Here is a 24,879-nt window from a genome sequence, read left to right on the forward strand (position 1 = left end):
TTTCAAAATTTGAGAAGAAGAGCTGTCAAATAACTTTGAAAATATTTTCTCTTTTTAAAAACCCCTCTCCGGCTCCATGTAGTATTTAGATAAGTTTTTATTTTCGCTTATTTAGCAGCTGCCGTAAGAAAACGTCTCTCAAAAAAAAAAAAAAACTGCGTCTTAAACATATTGAGAACTTGGAACAACAAGGCAAGCAAAAACCTCCATCCAATAGTTATAAGATTTCAGCGGTCTAATTACTGCAGTCAGAAGATGTAATGAAAGTCAAATTACTGCAGTCAGAAGATGTAATGAAAGTCAAATTACTACAGTCAGAAGATGTCATAAACGTCCAATGACTGCACCTGAAGCTTTGATGCAATTAAAAAACAAACTACCCTAACAGCATCTTGGGTCAAATTCACACTGAACTTAGAAAATGGCTTCCAGTTAGGACAAGATCTGTCCATATTTGAGAAATTCATCAACAGTGATTTGGGGTCGTGTAAATGTGGCAAAGGTGTTATTTTGTGTTATATAGAGAATGCTTTTAGGAAATAAATGTAAATACATTTTTTAAAAGACCTGACAACAATTCATGACGGTTATGTGAGTGAACCTGAATTTAAATGCATAAGCATCGTATATAAAATGTCTCACTACAAAACATCAGACTTCTATCACAGAAACTGGACTTATGGGCGAAATCTTTTTTTATTTAATCTCAAAGGCCATAAATATTTGAAATTGTGTTGTGTTTTTATTATATACATAAATGTAGAAATTCAATTTAAATGGCTACATTTTACACGTATTTAGCAGTGGTTTTAGACACACTTTGAGTTGTGTGATTCCATTAAGAGATGAATTAATATCGTGACATAAGCCGAGTTTCCATTTTTAAATAGGTCATTCTTAGAAGTGACTCAATAACTGTTATCTTTAATCAGAAACCAAACAACCAAAAGTGTACATCATTAGACACCTACCAATCAAAAGTGTATATCATCAGAGACCAAACAACCAAAAGTGTATATCATCAGAGACCAAACAACCCAAAGTGTATATCATCAGAGACCAAACAACCCAAAGTGTATATCATCAGAGACCAAACAACCAAAAGTGTATATCATCAGAGACCAAACAACCGAAAGTGTACATCATCAGAGACCAAACAACTAAAGTGTATATCATCAGAGACCAAACAACTAAAGTGTATATCATCAGAGACCAAACAACTAAAGTGTATATCATCAGAGACCAAACAACTAAAGTGTATATCATCAGAGACCAAACAACTAAAGTGTATATCATCAGAGACCAAACAACTAAAGTGTATATCATCAGAGACCAAACAACTAAAGTGTATATCATCAGAGACCAAACAACTAAAGTGTACATCATCAGAGAGCAACGCATCAAGTGTACATCTACAGAGAAAGTTAAGAAATGTCCGGGGACAATCTCAGCGAAACCAATTTGTGAATTGAATGTTGAGAGAGAAACTGAACTTAGTCAATGCAGTTTAGTTCAACCATCTGTGCGCTAAATACACTTATGTTCCTTGCTCAATGGAGACTCGGCGACTAGCTCTACTTTACCAACTGTGATACAAGTATATGCATAAACAGAACAGTAGCTCTCAATATGGCGAACAATACTTTACTGTACTAGATACCAGAGGGAAATATTGTGTCGCGTAGAACAATGGCCTGAATATAGTTTTTAATATTTTCCTAAGTGCCCTCTCATTTTTAATACGTTTACTTAGAAATACAAATGTAATGCGTCAGCCAAATGGAGGAGGGAGCACGGTTTGACAACTACAGGACTAGACAATCTAACTACAGGACTAGACAATCTAACTACAGGACTAGACAATCTAAGATTGATCGCTGATCAACATAAAGGTCTGAGAGTGACATTTCAATACAGTCATTTTTTAGTTGGCCATGTGTGTTGCAGTTAGAGATGTATTTACTTGGTTAAACACCACCACATCTAGAAAGTTTGTGTAGAGTCGAGAGAGAGAGAGAAAGAGAGAGAAAGAGAGAGCCTGTTTAAGTTAACTAATTGTAAATGAACCGAACGCCTCATCATAAAGTCATTAGTAACAACTGTTTATCTAGAAGTAGTGACCGAAGGAAACCACTATTTCAATTTTTGTATAGATCCCGAACCTTCGCTTCACTGATTTCGTTAGAAACAACAATCAACAACAGGCTTTGGAAAAGGAAAGGTATCGCTAGCGCGCAGTCGCGTACTCTGCCTAGGAATGTTGTGCTAACAACAGAGTTGTGTGTTAGTGACAAGTCAATATCAACAAGTTGTAGGCAAAGGAAGTCTTGACTCATTGATCAACAACCTACTTGCAACATGTCACAAAAAGTTGTATTGGGATGGAGCCATGGTGGTGACACAGAAGCAAGACATTCTTTTCAGCGTAAAATGACAATGGATTTAAAGTGGGGGTTTTGTTCAGCGTTCTATTTCTTTTAGCTGTTCTTTTTAATTGTCTTGTTGACTGATGTTTACATAACGTGATCTTGAATACCTACCCTCTTAAAACTTGTGTGTTTTTAGATATAAATCCAAGTCTCTCAAGTTGTTTTTTTCAAAGCTTAGATTAATCCACTTCGTGGCTCTGTCTGGCACAATTATTTTTACAAGGATGATGTGGAAATTTTGTACAATTATTTATAATCGATTACAATACATGAATCAATAAAACAGAACAATTAATTAATCAATTAGTGGTAATTAATTTTTGTTTTACATAGAAAAAGGAGTTATCCTTGCAGTATTGAGAGATTTGGCAGTGATTTAGCGGTTCTTCTCCCTAGATGAGCTTTGTTTTTAAAAGTATTTTTTTTTACCAGCAGCGAGTAAATTTATTTGTAAAGCCAATTTTTCAAAACACCACGCCCACGCGAGCACCCAGCTTTGAATTCTAAGTGAAATCTATCACTATCAGTTGACCTGATAAGTAATCCACTTTCCAGTTACAAGCAGAGCAAAAAACATAAATTATGAGAAAAATATAATCAAGAAAACAAACAATAACATAAGCTGGAATCATAGATACATGACACATATGCTGGAATTAGAGAAACATGACACATAAGCTTGGATCAGATAAACATGACACATAAGCTTGAATTAGAGAAACATGACACATAAGCTTGGATCAGATAAACATGACACATAAGCTTGAATTAGAGAAACATGACACATAAGCTTGAATTAGAGAAACATGACACATAAGCTTGAATTAGAGAAACATGACACATAAGCTTGAATTAGAGAAACATGAAACATAAGCTTGGATTAGAGAAACATGACACATAAGCTTGAATTAGAGAAACATGACACATAAGCTTGGATTAGAGAAACATGACACATAAGCTTGAATTAGAGAAACATGACACATAAGCTTGGATCAGATAACCATGACACATAAGCTTGGATCAGATAACCATGACACATAAGCTTGGATCAGATAAACATGACACATAAGCTTGGATCAAATAACCATGACACATAAGCTGGAATCAGAGACACCTGACACTCAAGCATCAGGAACTCATGAAGCATCGCACCACTAAAAGTCAAGCCTGTCACAAACAAATGTTAGCCATTGTTCTGTGATTTATTTTTCATGTGGAAAGTAATGAGCTACTAACATTGTTGTTTAAAACACGGAAAAGGTTCTCTAATTCTAACATATAAAGCAAACTTTAAGATGACTAGGTATATATTAACGTCTGCCATTTAATGAGATCAAAACCGTTTGACCAATATTGACTATTCTTGAGATTCTCGCGGAGGCGGTAGGATATGGTGCGACGACCCTCTTGAAAATAAAATAAAATGTATTGGTTTTCACTTGGAATGTATTGGTTTTCACTTGGAATGTACTTGGTTTTCACTTGGAATGTATTGGTTTTCACTTGGAATGTATTGGTTTTCACTTGGAATGTATTGGTTTTCACTTGGAATGTATTGGTTTTCACTTGGAATGTATAGGTTTTCACTTGGAATGTATTGGTTTTCACTTGGAATGTATTGGTTTTCACTTGGAATGTATTGGTTTTCACTTGGAATGTATAGGTTTTCACTTGGAATGTATTGGTTTTCACTTGGAATGTATAGGTTTTCACTTGGAATGTATAGGTTTTCACTTGGAATGTATTGGTTTTCACTTGGAATGTATAGGTTTTCACTTGGAATGTATAGGTTTTCACTTGGAATGTATTGGTTTTCACTTGGAATGTATTGGTTTTCACTTGGAATGTATTGGTTTTCACTTGGAATGTATTGGTTTTCACTTGGAATGTATTGGTTTTCACTTGGAATGTATTGGTTTTCACTTGGAATGTATAGGTTTTCACTTGGAATGTATTGGTTTTCACTTGGAATGTATTGGTTTTCACTTGGAATGTATTGGTTTTCACTTGGAATGTATTGGTTTTCACTTGGAATGTATTGGTTTTCACTTGGAATGTATTGGTTTTCACTTGGAATGTATTGGTTTTCACTTGGAATGTATAGGTTTTCACTTGGAATGTATAGGTTTTCACTTGGAATGTATAGGTTTTCACTTGGAATGTATTGGTTTTCACTTGGAATGTATAGGTTTTCACTTGGAATGTATAGGTTTTCACTTGGAATGTATTGGTTTTCACTTGGAATGTATTGGTTTTCACTTGGAATGTATTGGTTTTCACTTGGAATGTATAGGTTTTCACTTGGAATGTATAGGTTTTCACTTGGAATGTATAGGTTTTCACTTGGAATGTATAGGTTTTCACTTGGAATGTATAGGTTTTCACTTGGAATGTATTGGTTTTCACTTGGAATGTATTGGTTTTCACTTGGAATGTATAGGTTTTCACTTGGAATGTATAGGTTTTCACTTGGAATGTATAGGTTTTCACTTGGAATGTATAGGTTTTCACTTGGAATGTATAGGTTTTCACTTGGAATGTATAGGTTTTCACTTGGAATGTATTGGTTTTCACTTGGAATGTATAGGTTTTCACTTGGAATGTATAGGTTTTCACTTGGAATGTATAGGTTTTCACTTGGAATGTATAGGTTTTCACTTGGAATGTATAGGTTTTCACTTGGAATGTATAGGTTTTCACTTGGAATGTATAGGTTTTCACTTGGAATGTATAGGTTTTCACTTGGAATGTATTGGTTTTCACTTGGAATGTATTGGTTTTCACTTGGAATGTATAGGTTTTCACTTGGAATGTATAGGTTTTCACTTGGAATGTATAGGTTTTCACTTGGAATGTATAGGTTTTCACTTGGAATGTATAGGTTTTCACTTGGAATGTATAGGTTTTCACTTGGAATGTATAGGTTTTCACTTGGAATGTATAGGTTTTCACTTGGAATGTATAGGTTTTCACTTGGAATGTATAGGTTTTCGTGTTACCTTTTAGAAGAAACACGAGCCAAGACGCGCAACTCTGCAAGTATTTAATAAAAATGGGATTTTAAACACGGAAAATACATTCTCAGTTATCGTGTAATAATAATCTTAGGCCTACTGTACATGGTGTGATAGGCCTACTGTACATGGTGTGACATGATTCTGTTCAAAGTTTTTGCTGTTCTAATCTTTAAAATGTCACTCTGACCGACATGGTCAAATCGTGTTTACTCCTGATGCCACGGCAGGTTTGGAATAAACGATTCTGGGTAGGGCTAATGGTGCACAGTGAAGGGGACCAGAGGGGGGGGGGGTCTGCACCGGCAGATAATGAAGCTCAGTGAGTCACCAAGTAGATCACATCCTTTGTTTAGCTGTACTAACATTTCCTTTTGGATGGTAATCTGATTTCAGTGGATCAGACGTTTAGTTATGAATAATAACTAAATAAACATTTACTTGTATTAAAAACACGTGTTGATACTTATTATCTGTATAGTTTCACGTATCTCCGGGAGTATCTCTCCAAAATAGGGCTCCACAGTCACATGAAAAAGTGTTCGAGATGAACAATAGTCGTTCTACGACTGAATGAAGCAAAGTTATCTCCGTGATTAAGTGGTGTATAATAGAACTGTAAATAAACAGGTCTCCTAAAGAATAGTAAATTCAAGCCGTGAATCTAAGACTCTGAAGGACAGGAATGTCCCAAACTTGATGGCTGGATACCAACACAGAAGTGTGTGTGTGTGTAGGGATGATGCAGAATATGAGAGCACATGAATAGCAGTTACCGTTAGTGTTAGAAATGGAAGGGGCGTCTATGATGAATTTCCCATTCCCTATTGTAGGCCTGCCTATCTTACAAAGTCCTATTACCTCCAGAGTCAATAGTTAGTTTTGTCTTAATCTAGAGTCCATTATCAGTATTTAATATTGTTTAGCCCTGACTTTTTTGTCCTGCCCCTAAATCGAAAAACATAGTTATTTGCCCCTATGTTTTTTAGAAGCACTCGGCCCTATCCTTCCTTAGTCAAATTCCCATCAAGTACCCCTGACTGGTCTCTTAGTACCCCAGGGGGAAGCCTTTCTAGAATTGATATTCGCTGCTAGAAATGAACTCAAAGCAATCTAAAAGTAAACCTGTGTGTGTGACTTACAGTAGTCTATAGTCTAAAGAATCTAGATCTATGTGTAGTAAAGTACCTAGATCTAGATATACTTATTTGTAATTTAGGAATTGAGCTTAACTACGTTTATCTAGGTAAATTATATATGTATGACTTTAAGGGGCTTTAGCTTTAACTCCAAAACATTGACAATGTCAACAAATCATCAAAACATTTGGAAGGAAACAACAAACATTACAAACAGGCGAGTGACCTTAATATCATGTATTGGATCTAAAACAGACTGTGAGCAGAAACCTATTTTTAGTATCATTATTATACTTCAACATATCCTATACTCTTAAGCGAGCAATTCTTGTATGTATGTATATATATTTATATATATATATATATATATATATATATATATATATATATATATATATATAATTTTATTTCGAAAACGGCTCTAACGATTTTCTTTAAAATTTCACGGTATGTGCATAATAGTGAGAAAAAAATTCTCAACTCATTGGCCACATTGGGAAAACTCGAGATCGACCGTTATATCGGTTTGAAAATGCCTCATTATCGAAAAATTAAGTTTGGCTAGAATGTTTTATGAATAAAAATTTTCCATGACGTAAACGGGAAAAACGCTGCTTACGTCACTAGGCTTACCGCAGTACACTAAAATATTTCTTTGCAAACAAGAACAAGTTTTAAAGAATCAATAGACCTAATTAAACATTTGCGCACCATCTTACTGTAGATTGATTTATTATAGAACTATGAAAGAAAAGTAATGTAATTAAATGTGCCGATATATGATTAGTTATTGTGTTTTAAGTGCTTAATAAGTTGTTTACACTTTAATTGTGTAGAGCGGTGTAGATACCTTTTACTTTGTTGTTTATTTTGCTGGTGACCTCCAGCTGTCTCGTTCTGAGGTTGCATGCAACCATGTGCTCTCTTCTATGTCAGCTAAGTCAAGTTTGCGCCATAAGCTGGTCTTTTAAGGGTTTCGGTGTTACGTCGACCACTTTTTAGCTCACCAAAAAAGACTGCCTTTGGCATGCGTTCGTCTGCGATTCGTCTCCTATACAGGATACTGCTCTGTCCAGCGTAACTGTCGGACTTAAAGAATTCCCTCTATACAAAGGCCGCGGATACACATTTGAGACCAAAAGAAAATTTGCTGCCGAGGACAGACAAAGACGCTAAAAGAAAATCTTAATCGAGCATCGCGGACAATGGTTATGCTTGCCCTGGATGTGGCAAGATATGTAGGTCACAGCTGCAATCCTCATTAATTTTCGGACTCTAAGACAAGCCTTATTATTATTATTATTTTGCTGGTGAATTATTACCATGTGTTCATGCTTCAGTGTCTACCTCTCCTGTACCAAAACAAAGGAAATGGTCATAACACAGCTTCTTTACGCCTTACTTGCTCACACTAAACATGATATCCATCTAGCGGTCAACGAGTTTGCGTACACTGCAGCCTCTTTTGATTCAACTATAAACCTCGGTAAAAAGCTTGGAGTTAGGGCCAGGAGAGATCTGAATGGATGGATGTGTAAAAGCAGGCCATAGCACCACTAGGATGGATGGATGGCAAAAGCCGGTATGAACTTCCTATAGTCCGACAGTCAGGCTGGGCAGGGCACGTATCCCGTATGGGTAACGAGCATATTGTTTGGCGTAACAGAGGTGCCCCGCGGAAACGTTTCTTTAGAAAACTAATGCCATGATTTAAGTTTAATAAGAAAAAATGCGCCATTTTACTTTGTCACTAAGTGCATGTTTTACCCTATAACGTAGAGAAGTTACATTGCAAAGACTTTCTTCCAAGCCAATAATAGTAAGCCTACAATAGTTTTACGCAAAAGATGGATTGTAAAACTATAAATCGGACGTGAGCTGTAGTTTGTCTAGACTGTAGGAGGACTTAAAAGACTTTAAATTTAATCGACATGTACAATTAGGCCTACAATTAGAACTAACAGAACACTAAAGCAACTCTTCAGATTAGTAGTCTTTATCCGATCGTTCATTTTCGTAATTACAAGAATATTCCCAAAATGACTTCGGGTATATAACCTTCCGAAATTATTTAACAGAGCGAGGTTCGGCCACCTGGTACAAAAATATTCTCAAAATGACTTCGGGTATATATCCTTCCTTAACAAATTATTCATCCGAGCAAGGCTCGGTGACCTGATATTTTACTTATATTTGACTTAAGAAGGGAATTGAAATGTTTGTAACAAGATAATAATAGTAAATAATATTCACACACACAAAATCAATTTTAAAAATTTTTAGTAAGCTAAATAGATCTACCTAATGAACCCAATGAAAAAGTAAGACTCTATGCTAAACAATGTGTCATCAAGACAGGCTCAGGACAATGTCACCATGTCCCAGAATGATATAATCTAAAGGTCTATGATGAAGTGTCTCAAGTGATGTGCTTGTCAACTGTTGCACAATTCTACATAACAGATTTTTTTTCCCTTTTGTTAAAAGAAGATTACACAGTGAAAGAACTGAGCAATAAATCAATTTAATTTAATGAATGCTCATAGATGTCAAAGATTTTATATTGAAGAATGAGCATGTAGCTATTTTGCTTTTAATCTAACAACAACAACAACAAAAATAACAAGTTTGTGTAAATTGTTAAAAGTTTGGGAAAGTAAAGGCAGTTGGTCATTGTGCTAGTCACATAACACCTTTGTTAACCATCAGCCATAGTAACTGATGACCCTAACAGCATCTGTCCTATAGATTGCAAGGTCTGAAAGGGGTAGTTTACTTTACTTAATATAAATTGTTAAAATTGTACTTTTCATAAGTGTGAAGATAACTAGGCCAGTGTAGCCAGCAATGACATTCAGATTTATCTTTCACTAATACACCTTGAACTTATTGTCATCATTTTCTGATAAGAAATGAATATTTATCTTTCAAGGATTTTTACATTAATCAACATTTCCCAATCTAGTATAGGAGAACTCTAAGTGTTAATTATGAGTTTAGATACTTAACAAAAATAGGTAATGGGAACAAAAGATTTTAATAAATAATAATTTGATAGAGTGCTGTTAACAAACAAAATATAGGCTCAAGGCGCTGTGATAACATTACAAAAATAAAAATGGGAGCTAAAATGACAACTAATCTAAAAATGTTTCAAACAGATAGACTTTCCAAAACTCTATACATTAATAAACAAAGCAAAAAATGTGAAATGTAAATGATGGTATTGGGGACTTGGAGATGAAACAATAAATTATAACTCTTTAGAACTTAGTTAAGAAGACTTAATAGTGTAATCAATACTGATATTGTAATAACAACGTCAGTGCAGATATATGTCCAGATTAGGTATGCGGGAGCTCAACCAATTAGAAATAATATTTATAGTGTTAATACAATTCAAAGTTGCATAAGGTTTAACTAGAAAGTATATATATAAGGACCACATTATAGTGTACAGAATAATTTCTTAGTCAAATGAAGAAATTTTATGTAAGAATATAAAAGAACTAGAGTGCTATTGCCATGTGAAGATTGAGAATTGTACAGAATGGCTCACAATAATCCAATAGAAAATTAAACAAAAATAAAAATATATTGATATGTACTGCACAATCTTTGTGAAATTAGAGAAGTTAGAAATCTATCACTTAGGAAATACAATATATAATGTATTGGAGTACTGTTTACCATAAGTTTGTCAAGAGATCATTTGACACACTTAAGAAAGGTGTCAGGAAAATCCTAATAATACATATCCCATGCCATTTTTCTTTAGAAAGATATTATATTTAGCATTATCTTCAGTATCAATTACTGAAGATATGCTTACAAAATACCCTAATAGGCAATATGTGTGGGACATCTTGAAAGTTTGACCAATCAAACCATAGTGAATTAATGATGAAAAATTAAGTGGAAACAATTGTAAGCACATTGGCCTTCAATCAGTTGCAACTTGAAGATTGAGAGAGGGATAGAAATAAACAGTTGAGTTCACTTCACTTTCCTCATTTTCTTGATACTTAAGCCGGGATACACTAAAAAAAAAATTAATTAAATCTAGTGCGAACTACAAACCATAATTTAAAACAATTGTAGCATTTGATTCAGTTTGTTAACTTAGATATATTTAACTATTTACAACTAATATACACAGAAAACATAAACCCATAAATAGGGTCATAGTATAAGAGAATACTTACAGTCAAAGATATTGAGGTTTATGAATTTAATCTTTCAAAATGTGACTTCTCTGTGACTCTGAGGCTTATTAATAGTCTGATGTCAATGGCCCGTATAGACTTTATGTTACTGTTTAAAATCTAAAAAAAAAAGTATTCCAAATACAATTTGAAAGTCTGAATATAAATACCAAATTTATATTTATACTAAGATTTCAAAGACACACTAATTATCATTGATGCTTAAAAAAGTCAGTTGTTTTGTTTTCCTTTCTCCCAAAATGTTTTTAATTGCTTATAATTAAAACTTGAATAGTCTCCCTTTTGAAAACATGCTGATTATTTTTTATTTTCAATTTGTTTTTATCAAATATGATATTTTTTAAAAATAATGCCTCAAGACCATTCAGAAAATATTCATATGTCATAAAGAATAATTTTAGTTCAATTTGGATCATACATATTGCCTAGATCTAATGAGACTTGTTCACAGTCTGTAAGGTTTTATTTTTTAAATTCCTTTATCCAAAATAAAATGATTTAAATTTCATTTTGGTTCATTTTTGTTTTAGCTAAAAGGGGCATAAATTATCCTTTTATCCTATACAAAACATAACATTTTCTGATCACAAACAAAAACTTTATTGAAGTTTAATCATAACGTAGTAGTTAAATAGATATTAGCAAAATGGTTAATTCCATTGGATGGGGAAAATAATTATGGAGAGAAAGAGTTAAGTTATCTCAAGCCTTCTTGAACATAACATGGAATAGAAATTCGGTATACATAGTCATACTAGGTCTAGATGTAGAAATGCTGTATTATAGACAGCCTAGTAACCTTAGAAAGAGAAAAGGAAATCTCTTCATAAAACAAGACAATAACAAAGAAAAAAATCACTGACTGACAGATTCTATGGTTTACACTTAACACTAGAGTAACAGTACAGTACAGAGTAGAAATCTTCTGGTCTTAGTCTTTTGACCTAAACTTCTAAACTCTAAAGTTAACTGATTTTCCTAGATGAAAAGATCTAATCTAAAATTAGAATTTAAATTTAGATCTATTCTAATTATTCTATGACTATAATTATAATATTCATACATAGACTATCACTATAGACTATAGACAGTATAGACTATAGAGGTATACTATAAGCTTTCTAGAATCTAGATCTAGATCATCTGATCTACTCTACTTACTCTATCTAGTAGACTCTACTGTACTCACTCTAGATAGTAACTCACTAGTATAGTCTAGATAGATCTAGAATCTAGTCTAGATTCTAGATCTAATCTATAATTTTATAATAAATAATAATAATACTAATACTAGATCTAGTATTAACTAACTAGATCTATATTCTAATACTAATAGTGATTATTAGTTATCCAGTATAAATAGACTTTAAGACATTTAAGTTAAGTCACTTAAGTAGATCACTACTCAGTTAGGAGTAGGACTATTCTACTACTCACACTAGACTCCCAGTCTCAATATTTTAACTTTTTCAGTGAAGTGTTTGCCGTGTACGAAAGAATGCGGCCTACCTAGATCTAGATCTATACACCAACATCATAATGTAATCAGAGATTAAAAAGAGAAGGGAAAAAAAGCTAGGCTTGGTTCGATGTTGGATGATTGTGCCTGCTTAAAAAGTATGAATACGGCGCCGTTCACTTTTATTCTATTCAGATAATGAACAAACAAAAACTTTAATACAAAAACTACACTTTATAATATTATATCTATCCATGACAAACGGCTTTTGTTGTTTTTCAAATAAAAACAAGGATTAGTATTATGATTTTCAACCTTTGACCTCAAAATATGTAGGCCAAGATATACTTAGCAACATAGTCGGTAACCGGTCTTTGATAACTATAAGACTTAATTTTTTAAAAGAATGATAGGCCTAAATAAAGCATCTGTGAATAAAAGACTGTCCTATTGGAAGACAGCTAATCATAGTAAAATTAATTTGCCTAGATTCCTGAATTAGATTCTATTTAAGACTTGAACATTTGTATGCTGGCAAAAGTCAATTTTAGGCTTGCAACGCAAATAAAACTCCACCCAAAAGTATATTTTATGATTATAAGTGTGAAATGCTTACTTCTAGGATGACAATATAGAATATAGATCTACAACTTATAATTTAACATATAAGGCGACATGCACAATGCAACATTTTTATCAGAAATCACAGCATCTATGGCAACGTTTGAATTCTCATTGCATTCTCCGGGCAAAAGGGGGCAAGCCAGTCATTTATTTTTCAAAAGGCATTATATATATCTTATCTTCTTCTTCTTATCTTATATAATTCAGACGTTACTTCAAAAAAGAAGATGATTACGTCCTACCCGTCATGCATTTAGTCATGCATATTAACCAATGACTTAAATTCTGCCAAGTCACTGATTTTCCTGGCTAGCTCAGGCCCCATTCCATGCTCTAATAGCACTAGGGAAGAAGGAGTATTTGTACAAGTTTGTCCTAGCATATGGGACGAGGAATGTGCCTTTATCTTTGTGTCTTTCAGAGTATTTTATTAAATTTTGTTTTTGTATTTGAAGATTATGGTTCAGTGTTTTATGTATGATTGCTACTTTACTTTTGAGCCTTCTATCCTGAAGGCTTTCTAAATTTAGTGATTTTACTAAAGGTGTTACTCTAGTCAAATGTGAATATTCGTTTGTTATGAATCTCACTGCTCTATTTTGTGTCTGTTCCAGTTTCTTAATGTTTTCTTGAGTTGAGGGGTCCCAATATATATATATTTAGTTGTAATAATTAATCTATGTTTGAATATGAAACAAGTAAAATGATATTATAATAAAATATAATTAAAATATTTTAAGTAAAAGACGTTGTTTCTTCATATTTAAAATGTATAGGCCTACAGTTTTTTTTGTTTTGTTTTGTTTTGTTTTTTTTTTTGCGAGAGGCGTCTGTAACAATATCGACTCAAAACTTTTTAAAGAAGACATTTCAAAACGTCCACACTAAAGAGCTTCTTCGCAAATTCATAAGTCAGAATATTGATCGAAATTCTGTTGTAGGCCTACATCTTTATGGTGACAATTTTTGTGAAGTAAAAAAAAATATAGTCCGCGACAAGACCTCTAACTTAACACAAAGAAATCTTGCGATGAAAACGCCTATAATGAACGTACGTGCTCTAGCTACATTACCTCGAGTGTTCCTCGCAAAATAATATTGGCCCGTGCTGCCTCATTATTTATTTGACTTTTTTAACAGGACGAATAGAACGATCTGATTGCAAGAAAACACTTTAATGTCGGTATCCCTTTTTACTTAAACATTTTTATGTACTCTTCTTACTTTCAGAAAATGACATTGTAGACACCAGGAGAAAGAATTTCTGAAGCTCAAAGCACAGGAATACGTTTGGTGCCGGGGTAGCTTGCAGCACTTCCCCAGACACACTTGCTGGATGAAGGGAAAACCTGCTGCAACTCCAATACTATATTCATTGAGACATTTTTCTAGTATTTGTTTTCATTTAGGGGTGAAACCACCGGTAAAAGTTTGAGAAACACTGATTTATTGTTAGTAGGCTAATTCAACTTCATTTGTCTTAGAAAAGGAAAAGTATGCGGGTCCTATTCTTTAGGCATTCAATGCCAGAATAAGACTTCTCTGACTTTTATTTTTTAAACAATGTAATTTTAGTTAGCTGTGAAGTCCAGTACACAAATAAATCGGATAAAGGCCTTATTAGGTAGTACCTGAAACAAAACAAAAATACCCATCTATAGTAGAACTGATTACATTGAAAAACTGATTTAAATGGGCTGTTATGGAGTAGAAAAGGGAGATACAGAAACACTACTTAGCCTATAGGCTTACCAGACATCCTATCTCCTGTTTGGATCTGTGTCACCGTCCGGCAGGCTTTGGCCTTAAGTGTAAAATGTGAGGCATTCACTGTTTTTAGCGGCCCCCGAAGGGGAAAAGACGCTATTAGTTTTGTGTGGTCTGTCTGTCCGTCCGTCCCGTTTAGATCTCGTAAACTGGAAAAGATATTGAAAATCCGACATCATGATATTTTAGACCATTCAAAGTTCTGATGCAATGAAAACGTTAAATTCATTTTTTTAAATCAATTATGCAAGCATTTTTTTTCCATAAAAATACACCATTTTTACAACTATTCACTATTAGTAGTCACAAACATTGGAGGCTATTTAGTAAGGGAGATGCCCATTTACCATATTTTCAACACATTTATGCTAACGGTTTTAGACTTTTTGAAGCAAATATATTTTTTTTTACAATTGTATTGCCAAGTTTAGTAAGTTTTGTCATACTTACTAAATATTTACACAACAAAAATGTTTACTTTTATTTTTAAAGATAACTAGATAACAAATCTATTTAGAATGCATATAAGTGGAACATATTTTAAAACAACAATTAGAATGTAATTCTAATTTATATCATTGCGTGAACTGCAGTGGGACTAGAAAAATCATAGACATGAAACACTTAACTCAAGGATATATATTTTTTTTAAGCATTTTTTCTAGGGAAATGTTTTTGTTTTTCCTTGAGGCGTTTAATAAGAGATTGATCCTTTACAAAACAATTAGATCAATTAGATAATCTTTAGTATATGACCTCAGTTAGGCCAGGTTCATATACAACTTCACCTTCACTTTCACCTATCCCTTGGTCTGCTGGACCGTTGGGACACCACACAAGATCTGTCAACCTTCTTTCTCCATTCTTCTTGTTATATGCCTTTGATAGAATTTTAATCTGATATTCTTTCTGAAAATATTGAAATCTGCCTTTTTACCTGCCTGGGTGGACCAATTCAGTGGCCGATTTTGAGTTTGTGTTTCCACACAAACTGTCTTTGTAACCTTGTCTTAATTGCAATAACAATTTTTCCCCCAATCGAATTCATTCCTTCATATGTTCTGGTTTAAATTCACAAACTCACTCATAAACATGAACGCATTTTGGGCTGTTTAAAAGAAACCTGTTATTCAGAGCTTCTCAAATCTGTGATTGTTTCTTTTACATTCTCAGCAGGCATTTTTTTAATTACCCCTCGGGTTAAGTGAATAGTCTACACTGTCACAACTCAGATAGAAGGCCTGCAATGTCACAACTTTTGGGCAGTTTAGACCAATAGCTCGTTGCCACGTCACAGGTCTGTACGAAGTGGTCACTAGGCAGTGTTCAGGCCTTCTATAAGGAAGAGTCTCGCACAGCTACACTTTCATTCACAGCTACACTTTCATTCACAGCTACACTTTCATTCAAACTAGTTGTAGCAACAACAAACAATCGCACGTGTGCCTCATTGTAGCCACACTATCATATCTCTGATTTCGTCACTTCAGAACATCAAGCTCATCCTAAGTCCAAGTCCAGAAACCAATTTAAGGCCCTTTATTTAATTAATACTCATCATCAATGTGGTTATGAATTAGTATGAATGTCTAAATTCTTTGTTGGAACCAGTGTGATACTAGTGTGCATGATGTCCAAGATGTCACAACATTTTTTTTTAACTCAATCATAGCAGTGACTTACCTTTAGTGGCTCCCTAAAGGGAATAGCCGATAACCCGGTATTAGTTTTGTGGGGCTAGCTACCAGTACGTCTGTCTTTTAGTAAGCATTATTTCATAAAAATACAGCTTTTTTTTTTCAATTATTCACTATTAGTTAAAAAAAAACAACAACAGGGAAGACCATGCTCTTATTAAATAAGGGATGAGATTTTTCTGTATATGTATAAAACATTTATGTAAACGTTGTTGTTTTTCTAAACAAATGTTATAAACATATTTTTATAACTAAATTAAATGTTGTTTTTTTTTGTTTTTTTTTGTTATATAAGTTACTTTTATTGTGAATAAGATATTCATTTTTATTTTAAAAGAAAAAAATGCATTTCGTATGCATATAATTCGAATATAATTAAACATTCTAATTTATTTTAAAAAGCAATCACTGTTACATTCATCCAGTCCTACATACATTCCCTCCAACTTTCCCAACTGTCCAGACAAGTGATATGATCGTGGCGCATTGAGAAAGCTAAAAGCATGAAAATCGCGCTAAACAAAAACAACTGGTAACACTATTTCTAATCGCACAGATTTATTATTGTTAGTCTAGATCTATTACATATTTAAATAAATAAATGATCCAAATTAATGAATACAATTACACTTAATATAAGCCTTTTTAAAAAGTAATTTTAATGTTGTTTTTTTGTTTTTTTTTTGTTAGTAGCAAAGTTCAGCTACCTATGCTTTCAACTTTTCAAATGTTAATAATTTTTCATCAATTTTGTATTCAACACTATTGCACATAGTGATTAGGCCTAGTCTACATTAAAATAGGTAACGATCGATTCTTTGTTATAATGCAGATTTGAAATACATGTCGCTTGTAGGCCTACATAGGTGACTGCATGGTCTAACGTGTTGCGGGTGATATATATGATCTCGACATTTAGTTATAATTTTTACGTATGAATGCATCTAGGATAATCTACTTCCATTTTTTTTTAAAAAAGGTTGTTTGCTTTTCTTGACGAAAAATAAAAACTTTTTTTTTTTTCATTTGGACGTCACCACTCCTAGGAACGAATTGGCTTGATATGGGAGTTCATGCTAAATCCCAGTGGGCCGATGGTCTAGTCATCGTCGAATGTGCGCTTTGAATGACAGTTAAATTATGATCATATAATAAAAGATATTTTTTAAAGGGCACACAGATAGTCGTGATTGAATTAACCTTTTATATATTTTACTATCCAATAACAAATTTTCTATAGCCTAATTATGGAATACATAGTCTACCTACTAAAATACAATAGTTTATGTATAAATAGTGTAGTGTGTGGTACCTGCAAGGTACAGCGCGTCTTAATAATTAGGCCTAATAATGAATTACATATAGTAGGCCTACAATTACATAGATGTCTAGATCTATAGATCTAGGTGTTTTTGCCATAAATGCGCGCGTTCAGTTTCTATAATTATCAAACTTTGCAAATGTGGAAAAGTATGAATGGATGCCTATCATGCGGCCTATTGTAAAAAAAATGTTTCGGATGTTGTTTCAGAGTTGAAGATAATCTACTGTCTAGTCCAAAACTCCCGCAGAACGACGGGGGGTGCCTGGATGGCAAGGGGTGGGTATGAACCTTGGACCAACGAGACAACCGAACGACAGTCTAGCATGCATACAGCACGACCAGGCAGCCATCCAAGATTGTAAGGTAATGCAATCACAGGGTCTATTTTCACATCCAGTCGCCTTTGGTTACCCCTATGGAGCCGATAAAAAAGTATTGTAATTTTTTAATTTTAAAAAAATTCTTATCAAGTTATCATGTTTGTAGACCTAGATATATATCGCTTCTATATCCGTATTTTTTTAAGGGGGCAAATATTACAAGTAAGATAGACCGAATTTAATAACAAATAAAGAGAGTTTATGACTATGTTACGAACCTAATCGAAAGCAAAATAAGGTTGCATAGTTTGTGTTTTTTTTTAACAAAATAATATCTAGAATATTATACATAACAAAGCCACATGATAGTGTGAATAGACGAAATAGCTGTCAACTTGGTTCACCACCACAATAAATAAATCACATACCTAGATAGCTCTATATATCTATTCTATATGAGAGAGAGATCTAAATCTTTTAGATCTAGATAGTAGATCTACTTCCTACGATTACACAAAATGTTTTGTATTTGTTCTATTGTCACATCCATTTTTTACATTATAGATAGGTTCATTGTAGAAATTACATTTATATAATAAATTTTCAATAAAAAAATTAGGCTGTCTCATTTACTATGATTTACAGATGTAGATCGAGATGTCTTTTTATGTTCACAAAATGTACAAGCTTGTCAACATGAACTCCCGCCATTTCTAGACCAAAAAGTTAAAAAACATTGACAAGAATTAATAGGAGCTGTGGACTGATATTAGATCTAGTCTAGATCATTATGTGGAATAATTCAGGTAATTGTTTTAAATCGATCTATATAATCTAGTCTTAGATTATAACCTTGGTTAGGCCAATAATAGAATATCATCAGATCAATATGCATCCTCATATGATCCTCTTTTTCAGTTTTTGGAACCCTTATACTTACACTTATAATTATAAGGCTTATTACCCTTCAAGTTCATTGGCTTCATAATCATTGCTTCAACTAGAAAGTTACTAGATCTAGATCTAGATTAGATCTAACTTCAACACAAGAAGTGAAGAAGTTCAACTCAAGCAAACATTAATTTTAATTCAAGTCATTAAATTCATTGATTAAGAATCTAATATTGTAATAAGTTATAAATAAGAACAGACACAAAATTCAAAATACTTTAAAATAGAGCAGCAGTGAGATTCATAACAAACCAATAATATTCTCATTTGACTAGAGTTTAAAACACAATTTTACACACAAACAAGCTTTAGTCTAGTCTAAGACTTAGACTTAAGACACTTTTAAGTAGTTTTAAGTCACTTTAGTTTTAGACTTTAACTCAGCATTTTTAAAAATCACTAAATTTAGAAAGCCTCCAGGAAAAGTAAAGTAGCTTGTAGCTCTTATAATTAGACTATACACATAAATGTCATAAAACACTGAACCATAATCGTCAAATACTGAAATTGAAATACAAAGTTAACAGAATCTAATAAGAAATACTCAGACAAAAGCAGACACATTCCTCATTTCATACTATTTACTATATGATAGTATATGCCAGGAAAAATGTTTACAAATGCTCCTTTTTCCCTAGTGCTTTTAGACTTATTAGAGCATGGAATGGGTTGCCTGAGCTAGCCAGGAAAGCCAATCTCCAAATGACTTGGCAGAATTTAAGTCATTGGTTAATAAGCATGACATAATCATCTTCTTTTTTGAAGTAATGTCTAAATTTGATAAGATAAGATTAATCTCTACTACATCTATAATCTATTTTCTTAGACTACATTGACTTTGAATTTTTTATGTTGACAGTGTGAGTGAACATGATTAATTAACATCATTTATTCATTAACATGGACTTTTTTTTTTACATGTCATTTGATTGTGAGATTGTGACTGTCTTGCTACGAAATTGAAACTGAAACAGAAAGATAAACAGTTAAAATAGATCTAGATCACCTGGTGACATCTGTCTAGTCAACTCTAGTCTAACTTTGCTTAGGGTCAACTAAGTAAAGTATCTAGATCTAGATCTCTAGATTGAGACTCTAGACTAGAGCAGGTGTGGCCAGTGAGGCAACAGCCCATGTGTGTATCATGTATGACACTCGCCCAGGTGATAAAAAAAAATGTGCCTGTCTACTAGATAGATTTATTTTTAGTTCTATATAGATAGATCTAGATCTAAAGTATTCTAAAGACTGAGGAGCTTTTTGCAAGGATAAACGAAGTTTTCCTTCCTAATTAATCATGACTTTGATTAATTTGTGTACGATTAATTTGTATACCTTCATCTTGTAAGGCTTGTAACAGCACACAAGGTATATAATATTGTCTAGAGTCTGTTTAGAGTAGCTAGATTTTATAGGCTTAGAATAGAAGCACTTCTTACTATTTGACAGCAGCTGGGTGTGACACTTATAGCTAGAGATTAATCTAAATCTGTCATTATATATGGTGAGGGGAGGGGGCTACACTGGCAAAGCATGCCAAAGGGGATCTTTTTTTTTTTTTGGCAAGCTTAAAGGAGGATGGTGTGACCATGGTACCTCCCAAAAGTGCTATAAAAGATCAATGCAGGCACCATTTTGACTTCACTTATATATAGAGGAAAGTAGCTGGCAGCAGATAGCCTCTGAAAGAGAGATGACCGAATAACTCTTACAAAGGGAGTTGGGCATGATTTGAGGCCCAAAGAAAAACCCTTGCAGAAGAAATGTGCAGTAGAAAACTTTAATAGACCCCTGGCAAACAATGCCAACAATGGACTTGATAAAGTCTTATGGTGTTGGAAAATGCCTCGTTTTGCTGATTTTCTATTTAATTTTATATATCCTTAGCCCATACAACAAAATTGATATATTGTTTCACAGATTTCAGCCAGACAGGGTTTCATGGTGGAGGTTTCAGTACCCCACAAGCAGATGAAAAGAAGGTGGGTTTAAGATAACATTTTTCTTTGAAGATGGAAGTAGTACACTACGTCACTTTAAAAAAATGTCAAAGTGAGTCATGTTTATAAATATATATTATTTTTTTTTCAACTTTTAGAAAGGGAGTAAGCGAAGCAACAACCTAGTTCCTGTGACAGTGGCTCAGATGTTCACAGCAAAGCATGAAGATGATGTTTTTATTTCAGGAAATTTAGAGCTAGCACAAGTATGTAAAATATATAAATTTGTTATTATTAATATTATATTTTAAAAAGTAGATGTCATGTTTCTTATCAAGCCTTTAGTGTAATATGTTTCAGTGAGGTATGTCTGTACAATAAGTAAATATTTCAAATAAATGGTATATACAAAAAAGAGGTAAAACAAAAAAAAAAAACTCATAGAAATATTCAATATGTTGAATTTTAATGTATTTGCAACAAAAAGTTTTCTTCAAATAATAATCATTAGGAATCAAGCGGAAATACTTCACCCATATACTCTACCCTCATAATATGATCAGAATTGATAAAAAAAAATTTAAAAGAGAAAACATTGTTTAAAAAAAAGAAGAATAAATAAAGGGAGCATGGTGCTTAATGTAGTTAAGAGTGCTTGGCTTCCCAGCTGAGTGGTAGAGTACAACTCCTGCTGAAGATAGTCATTTTTTGTTGGGCTTATTAGGATGCCCCCAGTCCACTCAGCGGCTACCTGACATATATATGTTGAGGAAATAAAGGTGGTTGGTCTTTGTGTTGGCCATGTCTCTCTTGTTACCCAGTGGCCAAAGAAACATGAGCTTTACATCATTTGTCCCCATAGATCACAAATAGATACTATCATTATAGTTGGCAACTTGTTGAAAATGTTAAAGTGTGTTAGTATTTTGCTCACATTTTTATATTAGTAATTAGGATTAGATGTTTTCATTTCTTTTCCTTTAATTTACAGGTGACTTTTATTGGTTTAATCAAATCAGTAAATTCTACGCCAACGAGATTAGATTATTTTGTTGATGACATGACTGGACCTCCCATTGAGGTTCGCCATTTTAACGATTCTGATGTAAGTTTCTTGTCTTCATAATTTGTTTTAACAAATTACTATAAAGCTTTGATAGAAATTACTCTGCACAATTTTTCTGCTTCCTTTATACTATTGAAATATTGAATTTGGCATCCTGCTTATTTGAATAAATTACATATTATATGTTTGTATTTTTTTAAATTTTTTTTTCAAATAAACAAATTTTTGGGTATTAGGATAATTTTTTTCCAGCTTATCCTTCTTTTTAGAACTATCATATTCTTAGGAATGGGGGGAAGGGGGGGTTCCCAGAATGATTGCTTTTTAACAATTTTTCCAGCCTTGTGTTTAAAAAAAAATTTGTTTCATAATGCTTACTGTGGGGTGTAGCAGGTGAGTGGTAAAGTGCTTGGCTTCAAGCCTAGTGAATTTAATTATTTTCAAAAGAATTTTTTTCCATGCAGGAAAATGAACAGTCTGAGGATACTACACAGAACACATTATCAGTGAATACATATGTCAGGATTTGTGGAATGCTCAGATCATTTGGTGGCAAGCGTTCAGTTCATGCTCATAAAATTACACCTATCACTGACATGAATGAGCTTTCTTGTCATCTACTTGAAGTAGTCTATGCTTCCGCCTCTGCAAGCTTACAGCAGGTAATTTTCTTCTTAGTTTGTAAATCAATTTGCTGTCTGTACTAGCTAGTAAATTTCTAATAGTTAGAGTAACATAAATTTGCTTTTGAATGTTAACACTCTTTTCAACTAAAGCCTTTAAGTAAGATTGATTATATATTTCTAAATATGATCATCTTTTAAAGCAGGTGAATATTTTATTTTTTACCTTTTCAGACTTCATCTATCATGGGTGGTGGAGACAATAAAGGATTTAGTACAAACTCTTCAGGCATGAATCAGATAGCTGGATTAACTCCATTACAGTCTCAGGTATGTATCCAAGTCTTGATTATTTAAGAAGTATAGTTTGTTACTTCGGTTTTTATATATTTATATTTTTTAATTTAATGTTACTCTTTTTGGGTAAAGGCTGCATTTTATACTTTGAGAATAATTTATAGACTTTTTATAAACTTTTTTTTTAACCTTTTGGAATAGATCCAGAATATTGTCAGAAGTAACCAATCAGAGAGAGGATGCAGTATTGATGAAATTTGTCAACAACTCAAAAGTGTAGCCCCTAAAGCTATCAGGTTGAGTATATATTGCTAGAGTCTATGTATAGAAAATGTATTTTAACATTCATGTGCTTGAAGATAAAAATTTTTAGAAAGATTTTATCAAAATCTGCTGCTCTATTTGTGTTTTATACTAGCCAGAACATATATAATTTTCAGCATTTCTAGATATGCAAGGCGCAGTAAATACACAACAGTTTAAATCTATTTTTTCTAATTCTCTCCTTTTAGTTGCCATTATTTACTATTGTGATCTAAATTATTAGTCATTTTCGGGGGTTTATTTGACCAGGTTGGTGACTTGTGTATTTACTCCTGAGCAAATTCTGTCATATCTTCATACCTTCAATATTATGCATTAGATTTAACTACGAACATTTTGGTAGCGAGTGTTCTATGGCTTCTGTCATAACTGATTCTTCTGGCTGTGCTGCCCTTTAAAATGTACCACTCTTAGCCTTTGTCTCACTATATACCTCTCAGTCTGTTTAGGGCTGCATCTTGTTCTCACAGTTCCTGGCTATTTCTCTGTCTTGGTGGAATTTGTTTTAAGTTTGAGGCAAACTATTTTGTAACATCAACTTAGATACTTAGTGTACTTTCTTGATTTACTTGTGTTTTTGTATTGTTAGGGACACCATTGACTTCCTAAGCAGTGAAGGATTGATCTATTCAACCATTGATGAAGAGCATTACCAAGCAACAGATGCTTAATTCAAGCTTCATTTTTTGTTTTTGTTAAATAAATATGTGAGAAAGATTTCATCTTTAATAAATTTAATAATCAACAAAACAATTGTTTTAAAATATTTCAATTGAAAGGCTGCTACACTCAAACTATTTCTATAAGACCCCAGAGCTGTTTGATCTTGGTGTTATTGGTAGACTTTAAATAAAATACATTACTTTGTAATTATTCAATTGGAATATCTATATACTTGCCTAAATGAGACTTTTTATAATTTTTTTTTTGTAAGGGTTAATACATTTTCTGTTCTTTGTGTGTGTGTGTATGTGATTTTCTTTGAACCATTGAGTCAAGAATGTTTCTCTGTTGGCCAAGATGTACCAAGTGTGTGGAGTGAAATTGTGATCACTGTATATTATTATGTTGTATAAAAGTTTGTCGCATTCTGTTGATTGAAATTAAACATATTCTGTGGAATGTGATGCATTACTGTTGGTCAATACATTTCTGGAATTCATTAAGAACTTTTGTTATGACTCATGTGTTTTACATTCATGTTTTCATTGCATAATTTATTATGTGGGCTAGATCTAAACATTTATCATGCACAACCGAGTGTAGTTTTATGAATCATTTTTTAAACACTCAATTTTCATTGTGAGATGTAGATATCCTGTTTTTCTATACATTAGAAAAATCTTTAACATGTTTGTTTTAGTGAATAAAATGTAGGATTTTATATTTCACAACTACAATAATAGCACATTCTGGAGTTGTTTTAAGCATGAGTTGGCGGCTTGTTAAGTTTTAAGTGAATAAAGCTAGAGAAAAATGTCTTGTATATATTTATGTGGGACATGATTTGATTTTTGAACAATTAAATTGGATTAAAAGATTGACTGAAGTTCTATTATAAAATGTTTAAATCTGTTTTGTTATTGAAAATCGTACATTAGTACATTATCTATAAGTCCTTATCAAAGCCTTCTTTGTTACCACTTTGATTTCACATCTGTAAGGGGGGGGGGGGTCCA

General features: G+C 33.0%; 2 protein-coding genes across 4 annotated transcripts in view; one reads left to right on the forward strand and one right to left on the reverse strand.

Moving 5' to 3' along the window:
* Window positions 1-14,772, reverse strand: part of LOC106067069 (inositol hexakisphosphate kinase 1-like) — a 55,491-nt gene extending 40,719 nt beyond the window's left edge. The window contains exons 1-2 of one of the 2 annotated variants that reach the window (XM_056030200.1): window positions 14,644-14,772; window positions 10,788-10,907 (exon numbers count right to left, since the gene is read on the reverse strand). The gene's annotated coding sequence lies outside the window, so the exon portion shown is untranslated. Of the gene's footprint in view, window positions 1-10,787; window positions 10,908-12,245; window positions 12,542-14,643 lie in introns of those variants that run through there. The other variant, XM_013226187.2, reaches the window with a different exon arrangement.
* Window positions 14,773-17,932: 3,160 nt separating this feature from the next.
* LOC106067122 (replication protein A 32 kDa subunit-like) lies at window positions 17,933-24,749 on the forward strand. Of its 2 annotated transcripts, XM_056030201.1 has the most exons (9): window positions 17,933-18,042; window positions 18,645-18,805; window positions 20,871-20,932; window positions 21,049-21,156; window positions 21,882-21,995; window positions 22,421-22,618; window positions 22,814-22,909; window positions 23,078-23,172; window positions 23,790-24,749. In XM_056030201.1, the coding sequence occupies exons 2-9, from the start codon at window positions 18,790-18,792 to the stop codon at window positions 23,869-23,871; spliced, it is 771 nt and encodes a 256-aa protein (XP_055886176.1). In that variant the 5' UTR covers window positions 17,933-18,042; window positions 18,645-18,789; the 3' UTR covers window positions 23,872-24,749. The 2 variants fall into 2 exon arrangements, with proteins under 2 accessions (XP_055886176.1, XP_013081715.2); XM_013226261.2 differs by lacking the exons at window positions 17,933-18,042; window positions 18,645-18,805 and adding an exon at window positions 20,080-20,113.
* Window positions 24,750-24,879: the final 130 nt, after the last annotated feature.

Source organism: Biomphalaria glabrata, chromosome 5 (genome assembly GCF_947242115.1).
Source record: "Biomphalaria glabrata chromosome 5, xgBioGlab47.1, whole genome shotgun sequence".
In the NCBI taxonomy this organism is placed as follows: Eukaryota; Metazoa; Mollusca; class Gastropoda; family Planorbidae; genus Biomphalaria; species Biomphalaria glabrata.

Bases quoted from the DNA above. Each gene is read 5' to 3' on its own strand.
- LOC106067122 (XM_013226261.2), top strand. The intron at 20,933-21,048 runs GTGGGTTTAAGA...TTCAACTTTTAG, and splicing joins CACAAGCAGATGAAAAGAAG to AAAGGGAGTAAGCGAAGCAA. The intron at 23,173-23,789 runs GTTGAGTATATA...TTGTATTGTTAG, and splicing joins GTAGCCCCTAAAGCTATCAG to GGACACCATTGACTTCCTAA.